The sequence below is a fragment of the Gallus gallus genome, chromosome 2, assembly GCF_016699485.2.
Source record: "Gallus gallus isolate bGalGal1 chromosome 2, bGalGal1.mat.broiler.GRCg7b, whole genome shotgun sequence".
Taxonomy (NCBI): Eukaryota; Metazoa; Chordata; class Aves; order Galliformes; family Phasianidae; genus Gallus; species Gallus gallus.
Window position 1 is genome coordinate 116,240,809 of NC_052533.1, and position 23,386 is coordinate 116,264,194.

The following is a 23,386-nucleotide window of genomic DNA, read 5'->3' on the forward strand; positions in this document are numbered from 1 at the left end:
TAAGAAGCTAAAGAGTATCTGGAGTTGTTATTAACACGTGTTAAAACTTAACATTCTACACACCTTCCTTCCTACTCCCACAGGAAGCTTTCACTGTGGAATGCAGTTCTCATCAAATCTAGAACTGCAGTGAGACTTTTTGCTGCTTCACCTTTGACAGCCCAGCGCACACGGAAAGGCACAAGTCCGCACACTTACCCATATTCATGACCTGAGATGGAAGCATCTGCCTCGGGCCAGGCTGGCTGCTAGGTCTCAAGGGGATGCTGGCTGTGGGGTTGCGGATCAGGCCTGCCTGCACCGGCCTGTTCATGGCGCTGGCGGTGGGCGCGCACGTCACCCTCACAGCAGAAGCCTGGCTTCCCCACTCTCCAGATGTCATGGCAGGTCGCGGGGCACTACCACTGATCATTCCTGCACAAAAGTTGGGCAGAGTCAGGTGGAGGAGCATGACCCAGGGCAGCTTTAGAATTGCAGCTGGCTGAAGAGCCGACATTTTTAGAGACGAAAATGCAGCAGTTTCACTCGAAGCGCACTGGATCACAACTGCCTGCCCAGATGTGCACGGCTACAGAAAGACGCCGTACACTGCTTAGTCAAGGGAGTGGAGATTATTATGCACTTTACACGAGGAAGATCCTTTTATCATTTCTGAAACGCTGTTAAGAGTAAGTGTTCCCACATGTAGTCTGCAACAGGTGCTGAGGGTGTGTGGATAGCACTGACTTCCTTCCTCAGGAAATGAATCACGTTTGCTGATGTGTGTCTGCTTTACTTTCCAAGTGCTAAGTGAGAATGAAGATTTGAGTAAAGACATCTTATCGCTACACACGCTTGCAAATTATAAGGATTAAATTCAAATTTGCATTCTGCAAACATCTTTTGGCAAGTCCTTTAATTCATAGCACACAGCCTTCTTAGCTTCAAGGCTCACCCAAGATAATCTTCAACCAATATACAGTGCAGGGAAATTACTCACAGGAACTTTCCGATAGATGCTGAAGTTCATTACCGTTATTTTAGGGGAAGTCCTCCTACATCTACTGTAAACAACTGATACGGTTTATTTACACTTGGAATATACAGAACACTACACTCTGACAGTAGTAAAAAAAAAAAAACCCAAAAAGCCAATGCAGCACAGACGTGCAAGAAAGCAAAACAAAAAAAGCAGACTTAAAGCAATATATTCATACAGTCTGTGCATTTCAATTTCATACAGCCTAGAGAGCAGATAAAATATGGCTTTCAGACTGGACTATTTCTCCATCCAGCTGTGTTTTGCAACATCCTTAAATGAATGCTAAAAGCCACCCTTATAATTGCCACTCGTCTGTTCAATTATTTGGTGACGTATAACTGAGGAGAAGAACCCTCTGAAGAGGGTCACTGTTTCATCTGCCGAGCAAAATTTGCTTCAGTATTGCATCCTCAGGTTTGTTCTGCTTGTGTACATATTCCATCAGCTGAAATATGTGGTGTGCTAAAGCCAATGGCAGGAACACAGATAATACTCTCTTAACTTGTATACATAAGATGAATAACATCCTCAAATATGTATACAGAAGGTGAAAGTAATAGGACACTTGAAAGACTACAAGTTGACCTCTAGTCTACTCAAATAATTTATAGCAGAATCTGTCAGTATGTCTCTTTTAGTACCAATGCAAATTCTGGCAGTGAATAGCCAGCTGAAATGAAATATGCATTTATTCAGTTTTCTTAGCAGTTGTTTCACACTTGTAGTCTTGGCCTATGTATTAGTTGAAGTCAATCAGACTGACTTTTCCAGCGAAACATCTTTTAGCATCGTTATACAAGATTAAAGTAATGTGAAGAAATCAGTACACTACAAACAGTTCAGGATGAGTAATACCACTACAAGATCTCATGGTTGCAGAAAAAAAATGTTTCAGAAAACGATGAAAGCCTTAGCTACTCTTTAATTTAAAGTGAGAACTAACATTAATAAGTAAAGGATAACTAAGGGCAATTGCAGGGTCTGTAGAGATACATCCCAAAAGAGTAATAATAATGTCCACAGTTTTGTTTTGAAAGGACCACTTGTAAAAAGTGGAATGGTTCATTTATTTACTTTCTTGAGGCAGAAAGATTTGATTTTCACATAAGCTTCAGCTGAAGCTGGAACATCAGTGTGAACAGATTCTAACTGCCGATACAGTATGTACATGTAGAAGTTTTAAAGGAAGTGAAAAGCAGAGTGCAGGGAACATACCTAAAGATATGCAGAAAGTTCAAAGTAAGTAAAATAAAATAAGTAAAATAAGTATGCCAAGATGTAACAGCACCTTTTTTTTCCCCCAGACTGTTTGGATACATGCATTCTGCATTTGTTAATAACCTCATCATTAAGTTACATGTAAGGTAGTCTATGAATCAAGTACATTAAAACAAATGGAAAGTGTTCTTACCTGTGCCATTGTTTCCTAAAGCTCCTTGACTTCCTATCATCCCTTCATTCCTGCCCATCAGTCCTGGCTGAGGTATCACTGAATATGGGCTACTCGTCCTTATGGGTGGGAAGGCTCCTGCACCTGTTGGGTTCTGCAGCGTGATGTCAAGTGGTAGATTCTGGTTTGGTAATAACCTGCCCAGTTGCCCTGCTCGTGGGTTATTAAAAGCTAGACAGGAGGAGCAAACAAAAAGCAAAGTTACAAGAATGGAAACTTGTTAAAAAAAAAAAAAAAAGAAGAACCCAAACACACTCAAATCTCTGGGCTGAGCTATTTAATGCTGCTTAATTTACCCATTCCATCTGTCTGAGAGACATCCCTTCTTGACATTTTCATGTAAATTTCAAAATGGAACATTCTGACACTGAAAGAGACGTGACTTAGCTTTGCTAAAACCTTAAGTGATACAATTTAACTTAGAGGGCCACTGCAGCAAAACATACCACTATGGGATGTACATACATCCACAGTTTATCTTACACCTAGTAGGTCTGTAACTGTGGGCAGATGTCATCCTGAGGCAGATTGTTAGGAATTATCTGTCTTGAAATTCTTCCAGCATAAGCTGTGTCCTTGAAGTAATTACCAAAATTAAGGACAGATCGAGTCTATATCTGATCCTGTAACTCCATCTCCACATCTCCTTCCTCCTGTATTTTATTTTATTTTTGTCATTAATAAATACTTCCATGATTCGGCAACAATGAATAAATTGTCCATATTTAGAGCGATAGCACCACGATATTCTGGAAAACAGAACTGTGTTTGATGATTACTGTCATCTTTCTACAGCTGTTTTCTTCTGCTGTGCCCTTAAAATCAGCCTCTGCAAAGAAAACTGCAGGCTGTCTTAACAGATGTGAACTTCAGAGTTCCTGGATTGGCACATATCTGGTCAGTGTTCAAATGCATGAAACTGGCTCCTGTGTGCACAAGTAGTTTTCAAACACGAGCCAAACACTGACCATGTGTCTGTGTGACTCCATTTCCAATCGCATAAAAAAACACCACACAGACATTAATCATTTTTGTAAACATATTATTTGCAGTAATTTCTGATAGATTTCCCTAGAAGAGTTTCTGATTTAATAGCATCCTTAGGGCAACTTCTACATTTTACATTTCACCACGTGAGGAAGAATTCAAAGAAGTTCTTATTTTAGATCAAAATAATGTTAGTTTTGAATCTGAGAACTGAGATGAGGTTTAACAATCTCCTTCACAAGTACAGAAACATTGTATTAGAAAGGTCTCTGCCTTTTCTCCTTACTTTATGAAGTCAGGTTATACGAATTCTCTCTGCATGTGTAAATTTTCTGTTAGGTGAATTTGTGTAGAAGGAATAAATTACATCACATACACCTATTTCCTAACCATGAGGTCACACTTTTGTTTTCGCTGTCTGTTGAGATAAGCAAATAAATTAACTTATGAGACAAAAATGACACCATAAAGTCTTGGATTGACCCAAAATTTATCACTACTGATGATTTCAGAACAGTTTTCCCTATAAGCATGAGAGATCACAAAGATGAGTAAGTTACTACATGCATAACTGCAAGCAATCCCTGATCCTACAAAAAGGAAAGCTGGAAATGCAGCACAAAAGAACACCACAGATGTGACAGTGCTCAGATCACACATTCTGCTTTCGGTTAGGATGGGATTGAAGAAGGCTCCCTGCTCCTCAACCAACAAACTCTAAGAATTTGGCTAATCTAGCAGTGCTCAACAGTTAAATATATATATATTTGTAACAGGTCAAATTATTTAAAGTATTTTCACGTACAACTTAAAAAAAGATGAAAGCAGGTTATTTCTTTGGGGAAAAAATAGTTTGAAATTGTGTATGATTTGACATTCATCTTACATTGATTTTCTGTGAGCACACAAGAAGCCACTCACTACTACTATGCACCTGTTTTCTGCATGCTCTTCTGCTGAAAATAAGGCAGAAAATCCCTAGGAGAATTAGGCACAAACACAAGACTGAGCTAGAAGGGGAAAAAAATAGTTTTTTGATTTACACAGTAAACAGGATGTTTCTTTTTCAAAACTGCTATTACCCATCAAGATACTCTCATTGATAATCATACTTTTACTACACTTCCAATAGCTTTGAAAGCAGATTTAAAGTCAGAGATATACAAATGATTGCAAAGTCCCCTTGTGTTACGTAATACCTAGAAACAGTGAATAATGCTGTATTTATAGGACAAAAAGGAAAACAATTTCAACCAATATACTATAATACATTATATTGTGCAAGTATAGATATATAATCTATATATATATACGTAGCAGGTTGGATGGGACTTCAAGCCCAACCAGACTGGTCCTGGACACTTGTAAGCCAAAGCAAAGGCTTAACTCTGGGAAGCCAAAAGGAGCCAGGAGAGACCACGCCTCAGAAAGAATATATTGAAGATTTCAGATGCATGGACATTTTTCCCTGGCAGGTACTGGTGCTGTTAGTACTCCTGTACTCGCATTCAGATTCAACAAATTGTATTGTAAAGATCCGTAGTGGCTTTAATGTAAATTTAAACATTAGTAACTACTTGAACATTTCTAAGAACTAAATTTCATGGAATCATAGAACGGGTTAAGTTGAAAGGGACCTTAAAGAGCTCCAACCCCCTGCTGTGGGCAGGGTTGCCACCCAGCAGATCAGGCCGTCGAGGGCCCCATCCAACTTGGCCTTGAAAGCTTCCTAGTCAAATTATGTTATATATTAAAAAAAATAGAATCAGAATGGCTACATTTAATTAGGAATATTATCTAAACTCCCTTTTATAACAAAAACCCTCTGGTATACATTTGAGGTGAACAGATGCTGCCATCCTAGAAAACAGGGGAAAAAAATGAAACAGCAACTCTGTATAAACACTTTCTTCAGCATTCATAGCTGATAAAACCACTGCCTTACTTGCTTGCTTTCCACTGCTTTAGGGTGGCATACCAACATTTCAATCACGATTAACTGATAAAGTTAAGGAAAACAGTCAGCTGGAAATGACTCAATTTAGGAGCCACAATTTCATATCAAATTTAGGTATTCCTCTTAATCATACATCTTTCTATTAATTCTGTGGAAAGACATTCTGTCGTGCTTCTAAAAGCCTCACTTGTCCTGTTTATGGAAAGAACTGTTGAGAAAGAGCAACTGACATCAACACAAAACACACACGCTCTTGATGCCGAGAGCCCTGCAGCAGCAGCAGCATCACCCGTAACTGCAGCACTTTCTGACAGAAATGTCTCTTTTGAGGGCACACCTTAAATCTCCTTAAAAAAGGATTTAAGTGCACTGCGTGAATGAGACGCGATCTCCAACTGCGCTTCAGAATGAGATGACCGCAGATGGCGCTACGCCATCGCACAACACCAGGGAAGGCTGAGGCCTCCTTCCTCCCCCGCCGCAGGCCCACAGGCACGGCAGCCCCACTTTGGGCTCCACACGCTTTCCCCGCCCATGCGCAAGCCGGACTCACTGCTCTGTGAAATCCTCATTGCTGGTTTCTGGGTGGCCACAGCCGTGCCGGGGCTGCTGTCACTGGTGAGCTGCATGAGGTCATTGATGATGGCTTGCTTGTCGACCGAGCCTGCCGGCGCGCCTGGGCGGCTCTCTGGGAAAAGCTGCGGTAGCTGGCTGTTCTGTAGGTCATCCAGGATCTCCTCCAAGTTATCCAACTCGCTGCCTGGCTGCAAGCAGAGAAAACACAACACACGTTGCTGCTCGCCTGCTCCCGGTGCCCCGCTGGTGCCACATGGCAAGGCCTTCATATGTTTCCTCCGAGCAGCCCAAAGGAAGCTCACCAAGTTGTCAGAAAGGGACTGTGCAGGCTGCCTGGGGCTCACCCATCTTGCTGTGGGGAGCGCGGCACTGCAGGCAGCATGGACACCCCCTTCAGGACCCCGGCACTGGGATGCACACAGCCACACAACACGTACCTCATGCCCATGGGAACCAGGAGGCTTCTTGCCATGATCTGTGCAGGCAGCACGTGTAATTTGGCAGGGAAAGAGATCCCACAGTGATGAAGATGGGGATTTATGTCGGTATAACAAGTACTGCTTTCAGCACAGTTGTATTTCCAGTCTCTTTATGACTTGATTAAAAGCATACGATGGAAAAGTTGCTTCATGGCTATAACAATTCCCCACGCGTATTTTCTTTGTTACATTAAAAATCGTAACAGTGAATAACTTTATAGAACTTAACTGGCAAGAAAGGCACACATTTCAGTGAAGCTCTATAAATTAACAACTGCCAACTAGTTACTAGATTAGGAATTTATTTTGCTCACAGCTTTCCAGATTTGTGAAAATAACTTCTCTACAGCAAGAAAGAAATCTAATTACGTTCAATTCAATGGAAATCCAACATGAAATGAAGATGGCAAAAAACATGAAGTTTGTCCTACGCTAACACAAACACTGACCTGCATGTATTTCTTAAGAATGTTGCTTTTCACCAGGATTGCTTTTGTCGACCTCTGTATGAACACTCGGAATTAAAAACTGCTCACTGAAAGTCGGATTACAATTATAATTTTTCCAATCCTACTTTAAATTGGAAAGACTTTTAAAACTCTGTTGGGTAATAGCTACAAAGAAGCACTACAGTCGCAGTTACCTCTAAGTTACACAGGAAACATTTTATGATAGTATTTATAATAAAAAATCACCCCTAAAAGAGCATCTTCCTTGGGAATCTACAAACACGGAAGAGGGGCACAGCTTGAGCAAACCGGATGGAAAGAGAGCAGAGCAACAGCACCACAAATACACACACACCAAGATACCATTCTTCTTGTTCCTTTTCGTCCACCCACCACCTCATGAGCTTGTTTGCTTATTCACAGAGAGCTTGTGCTGCAGAGGTCAGCAAGCAGAAAAGAAATACCTGAGCTGAAATACATTCAACTATCTACCCAGCTGCTTGGTCTAGCTAAGAAGTGGTGTGCTAATGCTGTATTAAACTCCTGCTGCCACAGCTAACCTGCTCCTGGGCAGCTGAGCTCTTTTATTCAGAGGTAGCTAGGGTGCTTCTAAGTTACATCTCTCCATACCTTTTTTGGATCATCTATTGCAGATAAACATGGTATTACACTTTCCTCCTTCCACATAACCTTGCAGTCCTACAGATCAGACTATATGGTGCAGAGAGAGAAGGGTTTACTCAGTTGAAAAGCAGCATGTGGGTGATCTGGAGGCTGGTGTTAGTGGCAAAGTGGTAGAAAATCACAGAATCTGGAACTGAGGCTGGAAGAAATTTAAAGCCTCAAGGCAGACAATCAGTATATGCCATAGCCTACAGAAGTTGATATAACCTCTTGTTAAAGAAAGGCACTTACAAAATCCACAGCTTCCCTGGGGAATTTCTTTCAGCGCTCTACCATCCTTACCATTCAAGTTTTTTTTTTTTCTCCTCAGTGTCAACACAAAACTTCCCCCACTGGAATTTAGGCCCTTCCTTCCTGATGCATTTTGAATCCGGAGAACAAATTGTGTTCTTCTGCCTTCTTCTAATTTTCTCTACATTTGAAAGCTGCCTTGTGCCTTGTAAGGTTATAGGCTAAAGTCAAGCAATCTCAAATCTGCAAATTTTCTGCAACATATAACCCAATTTTGAGACTTCTTATCATTTCTGATGCTCCCGTTCTCTGCCTTCAGCTCACCCACATTCCTGTTGCAGTGCAGTGCCCGAAGAGCACTTTGGTTGCTCTCCATCTCTTTTCTTCTTGTCTGTGTCATTATTCTTGCCTAATTGTAATAAATAGCATTTATTCATCCTCAATATTCTCCTTAGGTTTTGCCAACATTATTTCCTACTTGCAAATAAAATTGAATTCTGTCCTCCAAAGTATTTCCAGACATTCAAGTATCACATGCAGCCTTACTAAGTGTCCTCCATTCTAGCACCAGGTCATTCATGTTAACTGAAATATGGAATAGCTGCTGCTCAAATTGCTGCAGTACCTCCACTTTGACAGTGAAACCTTAAATAATTACTTTGTGTGTAAGGATTTCTGAACAGCTTCCTATCCACTCACAGTAGTTTCATCTTGACCACGCATCTCTGATCTGCTTACGAGAATGCCTCGTGTAACAGTGCCAAAAAGCCTTACTAAAATCAAGATTCACAGCATACACTGCTTCGCTTCAGCCAAAAAGCCTGTTACCCTGTTGCAGAAGGAAAATAGATGGGTCTGACATTGCCTGCTCTTGACAAATCCCCATGCTGCCTCGCCACCTCCCAGGCTCGTACAGGCAGTTTGGTTGACACAGCATAGCAACAGAAAAGGTCGAGCCAAGAGGAATTGAATGTCATTAGAAGAAACCTAAATCATTATGAGGACAGGTGATAAGCAGATTCAAAAAGGCACTCCAAGCAAGAGACAGTCAAGAAATGTTTACAGAAGCTGCATTTTGAGCACTGGGAGAGCTGATGGAAGAAGACTGCAAGAGCTGGTAGAGGAGGCTGAGGTAGAGTATCATGAATTATAAAAGGATGATTCAATACTCTTTAGGGGAATTAAGACATATGGCCTTCATTAAGCATACTTTAGACAACAGTGAGGGAAATTTTTACGTGTTGCAGAGTTTTTTTTCCTTTGAATTTGTGCTGGACTTTTTCTTTTTTTTAACATTCTGGCTACTGCCATTTGTTTAAACATCAGACATTAAAAAACCCCACAAAACAACAAAACAACAAACAGAGAAGAGCATATGATACAAACGTGTCAGAAAACTGAACTCCCCACAATGCCTTTAATTTCCCCCAGGAACTGGCAACAAAAGGCCAAATACAACAGATCTGTTTAACAACATAAATACATAATCTTTCTTTTCTTTCCTTCTTTCTTTCTTTTTTTTTCACTTGGCTTTAGCATGATCAATATCAAGTATTTTATCTTTAATTTTTGATGAGATGAGGGTTCCCAACTATTGCAAACATACCAAGACAGTGTTAGCTGTGATGTTGGCCTAAGCTTTTCCAGACCCACCCTCAAATGGCACCATATGTGTAGAAAGTAGTGTTAAAATATTTACTTGATAAGTTTCATGGGATCTTTCTTTTATTTATACTCTATATTTATTTTGTTAATGGTCTAGATTGAACTTTGTGTAAATAGAAGGCACACCCTAAACTCCCTGTAAAGCAATTATTTGTCACGAATTAAACACAGAAAAAAAAAAAATCCCTGATAAAGTGCAAAGCATCACAAGAAAGTTCGTGTGCGTATCTTTTTACTACCTCTAAACAGCACAATTCCATCCATCTCCATGGGACTGAGACACTAGGTCATAGAATATGTTAATTTGTGCTTAGAAATTCTTTATCCATTTAAAAAAGCACCTGTTTTCCAAGTACTTACCACCATCACATAAAGCAAGTCCAAGTATCAATAGAATTCTTTTAGCACAACTAAAACAGTAACACCTAAACATGCAGTTTGCTTTAGAAATGGTGCCGTGTCAAAGCCTAGCTTCCACTGAGGGAATCTTTCCATAGATTAAGACTGGATAATGCCCTGAACTCTGCACTCTCTGAAGAGCTTTTTTTCACCATGGGCAATACCCACAGCTTGCGTGCACTGAGACCGCATTCCAAACTCCCTTAAAACCATATACGACAAACGCACCTGGGACTTTTTGCTTACCACAGGATGGCTTTAAGTGTGGACACAACCTGAGGATTATAGAAGGAAGGTATAGTAACAGTTTAGCTCACTAGCTACCTCCTTGGCACAGGCAAACGTGACCATGAAAAGTAAAAAGAAAACAACAAATTTCTGCTTCAATCTAGCCACAGATAAAAGGATTAAAAAGAGGAAAATGTCAGTCAGAATTGGAATCAATATTGTATCTTCCTCTCTGCTAACTTCCATAAACATACCGTTGGCTAGACACCCTGTTTTATTGTAAGGATCATCTACTACTAACTTCTTAACTAAAAGCTACTCAGAAAATGGAATTCCCAATCTAAGGTTCTGATAGAACTTTAGGAAGAAACCAAAGTCTATCATTAATCCAATAGATTTCAGACTCTAAGAAACAGGTTTTTGGAAGATCAGAGATGTGTGTAGAGGATATAGTTTAGTGTCTGGCCATTCCTGTTTATGTGTAAAGCAAGGGGATAGCAATTTTAACAAGACATGTGAGGGACACCACAGTGGTATGTGAATTTTGGGAGAAAAAGGTACATGCTTGTGAAGATTTCTGGAACAGCACTGGTGGGGACAGTAGCATTACAAAGTTCCTGTCAGACAAACAGGCTGTCTATACTGTCTGCTGGCTAAACAAGAGGCAAATACTTCTAGAGATAACGATTTCGCTCCATGCTAGGCCAAGTGTTTTCTCAGCGGATAAACCATGTCACGTTCCTACATCTTGGCTTCTTTATCTGTAACATGAACATCATAATCCACACCCAGTTTTATGTGAGTTTTGCAGTGCAAAATACCAAAACAAAATGTTTCTTTTGCAGTGCAATGCATGACATTATTCAGTGCATGATGTTTCTGCAATGCTTCCCTACATTCTCATTTGCCTCCAAGCTGTCTCTGTCAGTGCTGATGAAGAACAGCAGTGTAAGATAAAGCAGGTTTCTCAAGTGTCTCCTAAGTCAGTGATGGAGTAGATGAAAGAGATCCAGTTATTGCCTCCACCAAGGGGCAAGGAGAGCCTGGGCATTACATTGTGTTTTGTTTCACTTTGTTTGGAGGGAAGTAGCCAGAAAATGTTGATTCTTCATCGTGGGCTGCTCCAGAGCAGCAGCAGTGTGTGTTCTGTCTTTTTGAGAGATAGCAGAAGCAGAGGAGCACAGGGCAGGAGAATGTGGTGTGAAGTCCCACCATGGGACTTCACCCTACGATAGTGCTCTGGGCTGGCTCACTGCTGAGGAACAACTTCTGAAACAAATCTGTAGCTGCAAGACTTATAATCCCACTGCTTTCTCTGTTCAGTAGCAGAGAACGGCACAAGTGCTTGCATACTCAGCAGCAGCAGTCCTGCAGGTCTCTGTCTCATCCTCTCCCCCACAGCGGCCTGAACTGGAACAGCAATCAGCCTAACAAAGCTCGATAACCCTCATCACACCAAGGAAGGGAAAAAGGTACAGAGGTCCTGGAAATACACTCTGCCATTTGAGAAAGGTTTCCTGTCAGTTGCTGGTCTCCACAGAAGTGTATGTTTAAACACACTACCTAGAAGACTGCTATTTTTAGCTCGCTGGTGCACTTCAAAGCATTTCCTGCTCAGAAAGTCACACCAAAAGTAAAAGGAGAAAATGTAATGGCTCTTCTTGCCCCCGAGCACCCCTTGCAGAGGCCATCCCAGTGCCGCTCCATGGCAGTTTCCAGAGAAACTGCACACTCAAGTGACTAATTGCTTAAAAATACAACATTCCTTGGGGATGAGAAGTTTTAAATAAACCTGCAAAATAGGTAACACAAGCACACAGCTAATTTTTACGTACGGGAGGAAGAAGGGGGGGGAGGGGGGGAGGGAGGGAAAAGGACGCAGGAGAATGGAAGAATTTAGCACAAGAATCTGTGTTCCAGCCTTGTACTAAATAGTTCCAGCTTTGATCTAAATTTAGGCAATGAGCACTTCCTGTGGGAGACTGTCTTCCAAAGCTGAAGAGTTTTTGATGCTAAATATTTTCAGTGATTTTATAATTGGAGTAAAGTGGTTATTTGTATAAAGGCCTAGCCTCCAGCTAGATAAATGCTTACATTATTTTATACTCCTCACCATTTCCTCCCCTATCCACGTTGGATTTCTCTTGTTTATTTAGCTCCAGGTTGCACTGCATTTTAAGTAGGGTTTAAAACTATTTAAAACCAGGATGAACAACAAAAGCCCCTCTGTCACGACCCGGTAGCTGTGCATGGCTGCTGCGGGTTTGGCTTCTCTATGCCTCAGCACCAAGCAGGCCCCAGCACTTCAGCCCTCACATCACAGCTCCTGCAGGGCCCGGCTCCTGGCCCTTCCCAGCTCCTTCTCTCCTGGGGGAGAACCTGCACCTTCAAACTTTAAGACCAGGCAATACATCTACAGTCTGTACTCCAGCCCCAACAAACCCACCCCTGACCTCAGAAACACAAAGCCTAAAAATAAAAAATGAACAGACTATTCATTTTACTGAGTTTGTAATGTTGGGAGCCCAATTTTCAAACGCTTGAGGTGGGCAATACTTGAAGAAACTGAGGCCTCTTTCTTACTGGTTAGTCTTAAAGTTACATGTTTGCATTTAGGGTGAGACTCAACCTGCCTATCTTTAGTCACGGAGACAAGGCAGCTCAATTTAAACTAGCTGTCCGGGCTACCATTAGTCAGCAGAAACACTGCTAGACAGCAGCTTACCTACACTGTTTTAAACACACATTGGGAAAATTTCATACTGTCCTCCTCCCTGCTCTCTCCAAAGTATTTTTCTATTTTTTTCCCCATCAACCCTAAGAGAAGCTTATAGGACTAGCTTAAACTAGATTGCTATCTTCCCTTCAGATAGCTACCTGCCCTTTTTGAATGGGTTCACAGCTAAGCTATTTTTTGTCTTCTTCAGAGAGACCACGAAAGAGAAAATTTTAATTCTTTAAAACTTTTTATTTTGTGGGAGCAAACCATCTGAAGGTCATGATTTTGATCTACTCAGTTACTTACACAGATGTAATTTTTCTGGTGACTATTAAATCCTAAATTCTTGTACAGTATCAAACACTGCGGATTGAAGGATCTATGCTTTCAATCCAGTATTATCTGAGATAATACTATTGACTTCAATGTGTAGGATCTGAACTAAGAAATAAAATTATTTAGATATCTTTGCAATAGCTTACTTTAGCCAGTTTAGCTGTGAGTTTCTCAATTATCCAAGTTTTTCTAGCTTAGCAAAGTATACATTTTCAAAGAGAATTTGAGCCCTTCCTCTGCAGGCAGTAACAAAATATTAGTTGTATTCAGAATGACTGCTATCCAGGCCTGAGGATTAATCCCCACAGAAATTACTGTAATTTGACTCAGTTTCCCTCTAAAGCATGTGATGGATATAAAAACCACAACTGACATAACGGCAAATAGCTATCAAATTCTCCTGAAACAGAAGAATTAAAGCAACGTTAGGAAATGCTTGGATTTTGGGAGAGAGTTTCTGCACAAAGGCTACGAATTGACATTTTTTAGCATGGGCCCTCACGAGAGCGGTGCAACAACAAAAAACCTTGCACAGAACCCCGAAAAATTTTGGATGCAAAATGAAATGTACTGAGAGAAATGAAATGCACTGAACAGCGAACCACCTACAGGGCTCGGGGTTGAAAATAAAACTTTATGTAAAAAAGATACAGCATCGTCGCCAAAAAATAACTGGCATTGAACCAAAGGAAGCCTATTTGCCTTGATTTTAATTTGCAGATCAAGCATAGCACAAGCACCCGTGATACCACGGTGGCATCACTCTTTTTAAACAGCTCCTGTCTTTGTGCATAAACCTGCCCTGAACAGGAGAAGTGCAGCTTGCTATGCTGAGCTAGGTCACAAGCCCATCTAGCCATCCAACAACAGCCTGTGGGAAAAGCTGTCACTTAGTTAGCATCACCCAACAATTGTCAGTATCTTCTCTAGTCTGACTACCAGCTGGGAAAAGTTCCCCAGCTTTCAGTTCCTCCTTCCAGGCTGAGCCTGTCAATCACACAACCACTCTGCTCTTTTAGACAGAGCGATGATCCCAACCTACTAACATAAACTGGGAACCTGAGTGAAGACTGGATTTCAAAAGAAAGATAACAGTTTACTTACAAACAGCCTCAAGTGTCAAAAAACTACCAGCACAGGAAGTTTGGAAAAAAAATTAAAAGGAGGGAACACAGATTTGGAACATCTGATTTACACATAATGCAAAGATTTGCTTACCTGTTCATTAGGCTCAAAGCTTATCTCTTCTTTTTCCGTCCTCATAGGTATTAACTTTGTGCTACCAGAAGGGTCTGTCTTACTGTCCAACCGCTCCAGTTTTGGGGGTATGTCTGGTAAACCAATATCTTTAGTATCATCTTTATCTAGCAAGTAGCGAAGTAGTGCATTATTATTCTTCTTAGGACTCACTGGCTCCTGTTTAACAGTCACCTCTGAACCAGGAGCTGTGCTACTGGACTCCTGGTTCAGTTCTTTTCCTGTGGCCTCTGCTGTGAGCTTGGCCAAATCTACAGGAGAACTACTGTCCTGCAATAGTCTGTGCAAAATTTTATGCTTCTCCTTGAGTGAGGTTCCATGTGCTGAACCAGACCCAGTCAACCCTCCTGTGGAGTCCTTGCTGATATCTCCCATGGTACTGGACAAAGGCGAAGGCTCCATCTGATCCGATTTGGTGGTCAGCAACTGTAAGAGCTTTGTCTGGCTTTTTCCATCGTGCAGCTTATTCTGTCCATCAGGTCTCTCGCCACTCACTACCGATGGCACGCTGCTCTCACTGTTATCTTTCTGTTCTCCTGAATGGCAGCTGCTCTCTGTTTGTCCAGTTGTACCTTCTGATTGCTCCCCATAGAGTCCAAAGCAGTCTTTAGAGTCCAGGCTTCCCATCTTGCTTAGCTGGGGAGGGTTCATATTCACAGGGGAATTTTGTAAATTTCCCATTTTTAGGTCAGGTGAAGCCAACGACGATCCTAGAGAAACTCCATGGCCCTCACTGAGGGCCTGAAGGGCATTCAGGGAACTGTTGGTGTAGTTATGGCTATTTCCTGTGCTGCTGCAAACTCCCACGGGTGAATGCAAGCTTCCTGCAGGGGAGAACTGACTAGGTGGGATTCGAGGACTGCCTGCCACTCCAGGGCTCACGCGATGCCTTGGGGAAAGCATAGAGTTTGGCTGCCCTGGGTTCATGCCGGGGCTGCTTTGAGAGGGGCTATTCATTTTTAGTGCATAGTTACTACCCTGAGGAGTGGATGCTTGGATGCTTGACACATGGTTCATTCCCCCTGAACCACCAAATCTGCCTGCTGGCATGCCCATTTGTTCCTTTGGGCCATTTATGGCAAAATTCATATTGCTACTGATGGTCATATCCTGACCTGGGTTCCCACTGCACATGGCCTGATGGGCAGGGCTGCTGGAGCTAATTGGGTTCAATATCTTTCCCATTCCTTGTCCAGTCAAATCCTGATTCATTCCACAGACATTCTGCTCTCTATGTGGCGAGGGGAAGAAAAAACAACCCATTAGATAAAATGACAGTGGCCAGCTTGCAATTATGTCACAGAAAAAGAAACAAACCCCAAACCTCACTTTAAAATAACACAGCAAACCTACAACTAAAAACAAATTGACATTTTGACAGAAGTGACACACAGCTACCAACATGGCTGCACTTTAGCAGTACGGTTTTTCTGCTGCTCATTAACAAATCAGCAGAATAGAGGAAAAACAAAATTAGACCTCATTTAAATGACAGTCATTAGAAATGCAGATAGGTTATAATTTCAGACTCTCTCCCTTTAATGTATAACTTTCCTCTACAATTCAGTAAGAGCTAACTTCCATAATAGAGAAATCTCATCTCAAACATATGACCCAGGCAAATACATATTTTGCAAGACGGCTGTAGACAGCTGCTTGATGGAACTTTGGAAATCTATGAGCGAGCCCTAGCACAGGGCTGGAGTGGGCTATTTGCCCACCAAGTCCATAGTGAAAAAAAAAGTTTAAAAAGTCACATTTCTACACTGCCAGAGTATTTTGAGACTGCTCCAAAAAAGCATGTGAGCCAAGACAACTACTGGACGTTACTACAGAATGGGAATAGTCTGTTAGCAATCCAGTCCTGCACAGACATTAAGAAAAGGAGAGGAAGGAAAAAAAATCACATCTACAAGCCGAAATTTGTATTTTAGAGATGAAGGGTGTAAGATGGAGGAAACAGAAAAGAGACACACATACACAAAAAAATGCCCTCTTGTGAGGGCATTCAGAGTTCATTTCTCTTTTCCTCAGTAGATTTTAATTAGCTTACAGGAGGATGCAAAATTCTTTTTACTTCTTTTTACTAAAAATGAAACCAGAAAAATAAGACCTATTCCCAAATGCTAAAAGCTATAAAAGAGCTATAGGCAAGTAGATGAGGAAGGAAAAAACCATTAGGTTCTGAGAAAAAATGAATCAATTCTGGACTTCCAAAAACAAATGCTAATGGGATATTCCCAGTATATATTTTTGATTACATTAACAACATTCCTACTTGCACAAGATAAGCCGAGATAAACCTTCCCATTTTGTTAAAGCATGAGAAGTAATAAACAGATTTCAGACAGCTTTTGGTCAGGTCAGTTTCAAAATCTACAGCCTCCGTAAAATGATTTCAGTTTTAATCCCATTTCTTTTCTTTTTCTCAAAAAGAAGCGATGCTGTGGTTACACAAAAACAGCATGGCAATTAACATCAGCAATTGAAATTTGAAACAAATTCTGTCAATTCAAAACTGACAATTCAGATTTTATGCTGAATTTCTGAGGTCCACGATAATCTATTTATTTGACTGACAGTGGTGGCATTTCTCAGGATTGGGTGGTTAAAACCCACTACTCCGTGCACATAAAAAAGGAAAGACAGCAAATGAGGAGAGACAAGGAGTTAAACTGTCTAGAATACAGTTCTAAAAATCATAATATGTTCTTTAAAGACCCAGACCCAATATGCAACTGATTCTGAACTACAGGAATTTAACCCTCCAAAGCTTTTGAACTTGAATTACACCTGGAAAGTTTCTCATGCCTATTAATAAAATACAGGAAATTAAAATACTGACATTAAGAACAAGAAATTAAAGAATTTTTTTATGTTTAATGGAAGATCTTGATGTGAAAATCCAGCATGCGGCTTGTAATACTGAAATAATCTTTTCCTGCTGTAATATTGGAATAGTCTTCTCCTACTGCAAGTGCTGATTTCCAAAACTTATTTTGTTTTCATGCTATCAGTTATAGGTCAACCGAACGTCCATCAACCTAAAACAATCTATTTGCTCTGGTGGCATTTTCCCTCTCCGCCTGCAGAGTGTGGGTGGAACAAACAAGGGGGTATTACCTGTGAAGCATATGCAAGGAGATGACAAGCTGAGGTTCACTAGTAGTCTGGGAACGGATGAGTTTGCTCTTCGTTTGGGCAGAAACTATAGTGCCATCCGACAAGGAAAACCGGTAAACAGGACTAAATGCTAGTCCCTGCCTCAGCACTGCAAGCAAGCAAAACAACAGAAGCAATTAATGAGAAACGATGAGACAGATAGCTTAGTCACTCATGTCCTAAATCCATCAACATCGATACCACAGACATCATGTAGTTTTTCAGAAAAACGGAGGAATAATTTAGAAAATAAATATGAGTGATGATGCATATAAAATAAAGAAGCCCACGTACTGTAGAGTGATCAAAGGAAAACTTACGAAGAGTGACAGCAATAATAGGACAGATATTATGAAATACAAATTATTTTAGGAGTGGGTCAAGAAGTCCTTGATGTCCATATTGCTTTCCATCAAATGTGTTTCCAACTCCCTTTGTTGCTCATAAATTTTTTCATCTGTATCGCCTACATCAAGATGATTAATGCAAGTGCCTTTAGTTTCCAGATCATCCTTTTCCATTAGTGTCTACCTTCTCCTCCTTATTGCCAGCTTGAATTACCTTATAGCAGTTACTCTCAATAATTCTTTAATTTAAAAACTACATAAATCTCTTACATAGGAACAATTAGAAATAAGAATGGCTGCAATAATACATTCCTACTTTTTAAAGAAATAATACACAAAAATGTAAGTGAAAAAGTTACAAATACCTAAACTAAAATTGAGTCTGCTATACTCCTCCACTGTTAGATTGGACTGCACTTCAGTATTCTGCAGCCCTTAAGGTTTCAGTGTAAATCTGAACTTCACCAAATTAAATTCTTTAACTCCTGTAACCCTCTGTGACATTTCTTTAATTAAAATGGGAAATCACGTTAGGAAAAAGCAAATCTTAATGGATTCTCCTGTTAGCACTTTGCCATCAGTGAAACAAGCCTCATCATTTCCAAAGTTCAAAGGCTACATTACATTAGGATTGCAGGTATGGCGGGATGGAAATACTAATTCTAATTCCGAATGCTCATAGAGTTGATTAGGGAAAAAGGAGGAGTAAAGCACTACAAATACCTTTAATTTCCTATTTTTTCATACAGACACATTTTCTGATGTGTTTTTTTTTTTAAATTATAATTATTATCTGATCTTCATTTCATTGCTTATTTTTGGTGTTGTTGTTGTGTTGTTGCTACCTTGTTATTCCTCCTATAACAATGAAATGACAGCTTTCCAAGCGTGGCTTTATTAAATAGCCTTTGCTACAGAGCTACCAGATTTTCAGACTTGCAGGACGCACTGTGATTGCTTTTCTTCCCTGTCCCTCCATTGTTGTATATTGTTCTGCAAGGTTTCAAAGTATTATTTAGGCAGTGAGAAAACAGGAAGCACAATTTAAACAACCAGAGGGGGTTTTCAGAGTAAAAATGTAAAGAAAAACAAAAACCTACAACTGTGAAACAATACAGAGCAAAATTTCACTGTTAGGTATGTCATTGTTTCAGTTTAACCTTTGGGCACCAGAAGGTCCAAAGCTCTTAACTTTAGCATATACCACATCAGGAAATTCCAATACTCAATGCCAACAGGATACAAGTGAAATCTCTACTTAAATCATTTTCCAAACTAATTCTTTAAGCAAACAAGAATGTTTCCGTATTCCTCTTGAGGAAATGCTATTTTTCTGACTGTGGCCAATAAAAACTTGCCATATATTTTGCCCTTTTTACCGACAGTTAATTCAAAAGGTTTGTGTTTTCTTCTTGTTTATCAAGCTAATGTGGATTTTTTTTCCGACTTTAACACTGAATTACATGTAGGAGTCTGCTACTTTATTTGCCTTGATTCCCAGACCATAATAAAAACCTAAGAGTCAAAATAAATAAATAAATAAATAAATAAATAAAAATCCAAGGGGTTCCTCTGTCAAATGGAAAGATGCTCTGGCCCAAAATATGCCTTTTCTTTTCTATGCTGCAGGGCAGGGGAAGTAAACATTTTAGCCATTATTCATTTCTACTGCGGGATCCTTTGCAGCAAAACAATTCCAGAGTTTTTTTTTCTCCTCCTCTTAGCACTTACTCTCTTCACTTCCACAAGAAGAGTCCCCTCATTTCAACGAACTTTACAGTTTATATGACTGTCCTAAGCCTTTCCTGCAAAACGATGCAGTTAAAACTCCCAAATGCATATTTTTTTATCAGTTCGCACATAACTGAGAGAGGAGGCACTCAAACCTCAACACTGAGTTTGAGAGGTGCTAATCTGGTCTGGAAGCCTTTGAAGAGGACTGCAGTAAGATATGGCTGGATGCCACAACAGAAACACCTAAATCACATCTTTGCAGATGGATCCGTACCTGAAACTACCCTCTAAATCCTTACTTACTACGACTTTAATTGCATACTTCCTCATTCAACTCTGCCTGAAATCACAGCGTAAGTTTGTGAGCTCGTAGCATTCCTACTTTATACACTCCAAAAGCTGTAATATAAAATACCACTGTATTTTTGATGCGACAAATTTTGAACATGAAGATTTCATGAAAGCACAACTTATGAAAGAATACTTAACTAGGACTGCATGATTAAAGGGATATATGTGCTTGTGTATGTATTCAGTGGAATAATTTGAGACTCCAATTACATTTTAGTTTCCAACACAGCATACCCGTTGTTTAATGACCATGGCAATCATTTGTTACAGGCCACCTGAAAATCCTGTTCTACAAACATGAGCCAAAGACTGAAGCCCCTTCACTGGAAATGTTCCAGTTATTTTCCACTGATTTTGAGAGCATTTTCCAGCGGTTTGTAAAGGGTTTTTTTGTTTAGAAATGTGTTATTAGAATTAGCAGTGACAGAGATTTATGAAAAAAAATAAAATAATTCCCACCCAGTGACTACTGCAGAAACCTCATGGGGAGCCTGTCACAATGTATTACTCTCCTACAGCTTACTTCCATAATCTTGACTGAGTAGAAGTGCTTGTGGTGAATCCTATAACGCTTATCAGGTAGATACAATACAACAATGTAGGGCTCCCGACAGTATGAGTGCTGCATCTCTGATAATCCACAGTGAGCATTTCTCACAGGAAATGTGACAGTCCATTTTTTTTTTCTTTTTCTTTTTCTTTTTTTTTTTTTGCGGTGAAATGAAATGCAGGTCAATGAACTCATCGTGTAAGCCGAGATTCTGAAGCACACTGTGTAGTGCATGGGAAGACAACACACAAAGGCCTTGCGTTCTACAATAACTGTAGTAATTTCATGATATAAAGCCACCTCCAACATGGCACAGTCAAAATTAGAAGGGTAAAACAAATGAGGTGCGAAACCTCTCTAGAGAGAGCCATCAGTGTGTAAGGGAAATCAGATCGGAAAAGCAACTGCCAGAAGCTTGACTGTTTCATGACATAACAAAGAGAACACAACTAATAGATATAAATGGCAAACAGTTTAAACTTGGAAAGTGCTAAAAATACGAAAACTAACCTTCCTGGTGATGCCTTTTGGCAAAAGATATTTCTCCCTCATGCTGCGAATGGAACCTCTGAATACATCTTCTCACCAAATCTTCCCAGCCAGGTTTCATAGCTGCTCGCATGCTACTGGTATCCAGTGAAGTTATTTTGCCTGAGATTAGATAAAACATTTATAACAGCAATTTCTCATTTAAGGAAACAATCAAACAAACAAAGAAACAAACCAAAGATATAAAAAACTTCTTTCACAGTACCCTGTAGATCCTGGCGAGTAGTAAAGCTCTCTGATGAAGGAAGAAGTGGCCTTTCCTTCATTGGAGCTCTTCTTGCAACACAAATCAAGCAAGACTGCAAATCTTAAAGGAAAAAGAATGTTACTTTAGTTATTTGCATAGATAAGGAAGGTTTGGTTTCCAAAAAGAGTTCAGAGTACTTTCAGTATGGCATTTGATTATATTATGCTACCTCTAGTAGCTCAGCCGCTTGGAGGATAAGCATACACAGAGAACACATTTCTTCAACACTTTTCTTAAACAAGCTCCAAATACTTGCTGTCCCTGAGGTAACAGCTTCAAAATAAACCATTTTTACTTATCCGAATGCTTAAAATACAATCTAAGGAAATGTACCTGCTGAAGTAATAAGGAAAATAAGGTAAAGGAAATGGTGAACCACACCTGACTTTGCATTCTGAGAACTCAAAAAATTGCCAATTTAAACCTTCCTCCCACTCAGAGACATTCTCACAACTACAGAGGTTTAAAACCAGGATATCTTCTTATTCATGTAAACAGTGTGCCTCGCAGCTTAAACTGAACAACTGGGTACACGTTAAAGTATACCCTCATAATCCAAGACAAAAGTAAACTTTCACAGTTAAATGAAAAAGAAAATGAAAAATGTACAACTTTTCTATTTTTCAGGGTTCAGAGGCTGCTTTATTGACTGCACCAAAACTGCTGTCCTGTAACTATCTGAGATAGCATGGAAAGAGAAAGTACTAAGACGAATGGAAAGTGGTAAGTACCTTCACCGTCCTCCTTGAAGGAATTTGGTTGAGAAACAGCAAAGCACTGCATAGTTTCATATTTCTGATGTGCTTCCTGATTATCATGGCCTTCTTCAGAATCAGCAAGCGGTTTTACGAGCATCCGACAGTTGAAGGTATGGCTATTACGCCTAGGAGTGTCACCAGACCAAGATCCCCCATTCACTGAGCAAAGCAAAGATCATATAGTGAGATAAACTTGGCAGCGGTCCTTTCTGCAGCTTATCCACAGGAAATTAATCAAGGTGCTTTGTAAACTGATCAGGAAACAAGCTGATTTAACAACAACAATCTACTTTTAATATTAGGGCCCAAACCAGCACGTAACAAGGTAATTATAAAATCCTCATATTTTAAAAACATTGCCATTTAAGTTGTACAGCCATCGTATCCTTTCCAAACAACTGATAATGGCAGCAGTAGAAAAGCAGAGTAAAATTCTCACCATTTGTGCATGTAAAAGTGATAGAGTGAAAGCTCTACTGGGAAGATATACTAGCTTATATGCCTGGAAGAAAAAAGGTAGCACGTAGGAGCTGTCTGTTGAGTTCAGAACTGATTAATACAAAAGAGACAGCAACAGCGTATAAGAATCAGTGTCCAGATTAGAAATAGGAAGAAAATAAACTCATATGCATTCTATAAAGACAAGATGCAATGCAATCAGGAATGTATTGAAACACATAGCCTCGGCTACAATGGGAAAGATTGAAGGGATGAGAATTACCTGCGTGCAGTGGTGGATAAAACTAAACCTCAACACAGAGCTTAACGTAAGTAAAAAAAGAAACAAAATCCTGCCATGCACGAATATAGGTAGTGGACATCAGTCAAAACAAATTAATGTAATACCGCATAAAGAAATAGCAGGGTCATATTTAAAATACTTTTCACTTGCCCTCTATAGTCATAAAATGCAATAAAGGCAGTAATTTATGAGGCTTAGCCATTAAAAGTGTTACATTTTCAATTCTTCAGGGGTTTATAAGCAAAGTCATAAAATGCTGAAGTGAATTACATAATACTTTTTAAGCTGCTGTGAGTAAATGAGGAGCGCTGTATTGACTTTCTGTGCACCTCCTCAAAAAAATAATGATGTTAAAACCAACATTAATCTGTATGCAAAAATGGCTGCAACAAACAAAAATAAGCTTACATATCCCTGAGACTAAAACCACTGAAATAAAAAATCGAACATAAGGAACTTTTTGATTTTGCAGAAGACACCCCTCTTTTATTTAGACAGTTTTAGGGTA

At 40.0% G+C, this 23,386-nt stretch overlaps 1 protein-coding gene across 14 annotated transcripts in view; it reads right to left on the minus strand.

The window, feature by feature from the left end:
- Positions 1–23,386, minus strand: part of NCOA2 (nuclear receptor coactivator 2) — a 192,466-nt gene that overhangs the window by 26,580 nt on the left and 142,500 nt on the right. For all 14 annotated transcript variants that reach the window (XR_005856145.2, XM_025147995.3, XM_015282896.4 and 11 more), the window contains 8 exons: positions 22,110–22,295; positions 21,337–21,438; positions 21,093–21,233; positions 17,562–17,709; positions 14,400–15,669; positions 5,969–6,179; positions 2,433–2,642; positions 199–414 (listed from right to left, as the gene is read on the minus strand). Coding sequence is in view for 13 of the 14 variants with exons in the window: in XM_025147995.3 (XP_025003763.2) it covers positions 199–414; positions 2,433–2,642; positions 5,969–6,179; positions 14,400–15,669; positions 17,562–17,709; positions 21,093–21,233; positions 21,337–21,438; positions 22,110–22,295 (2,484 nt within the window). In the remaining variant the exon portion in view is untranslated. The remainder of the gene's footprint in view (positions 1–198; positions 415–2,432; positions 2,643–5,968; positions 6,180–14,399; positions 15,670–17,561; positions 17,710–21,092; positions 21,234–21,336; positions 21,439–22,109; positions 22,296–23,386) is intronic.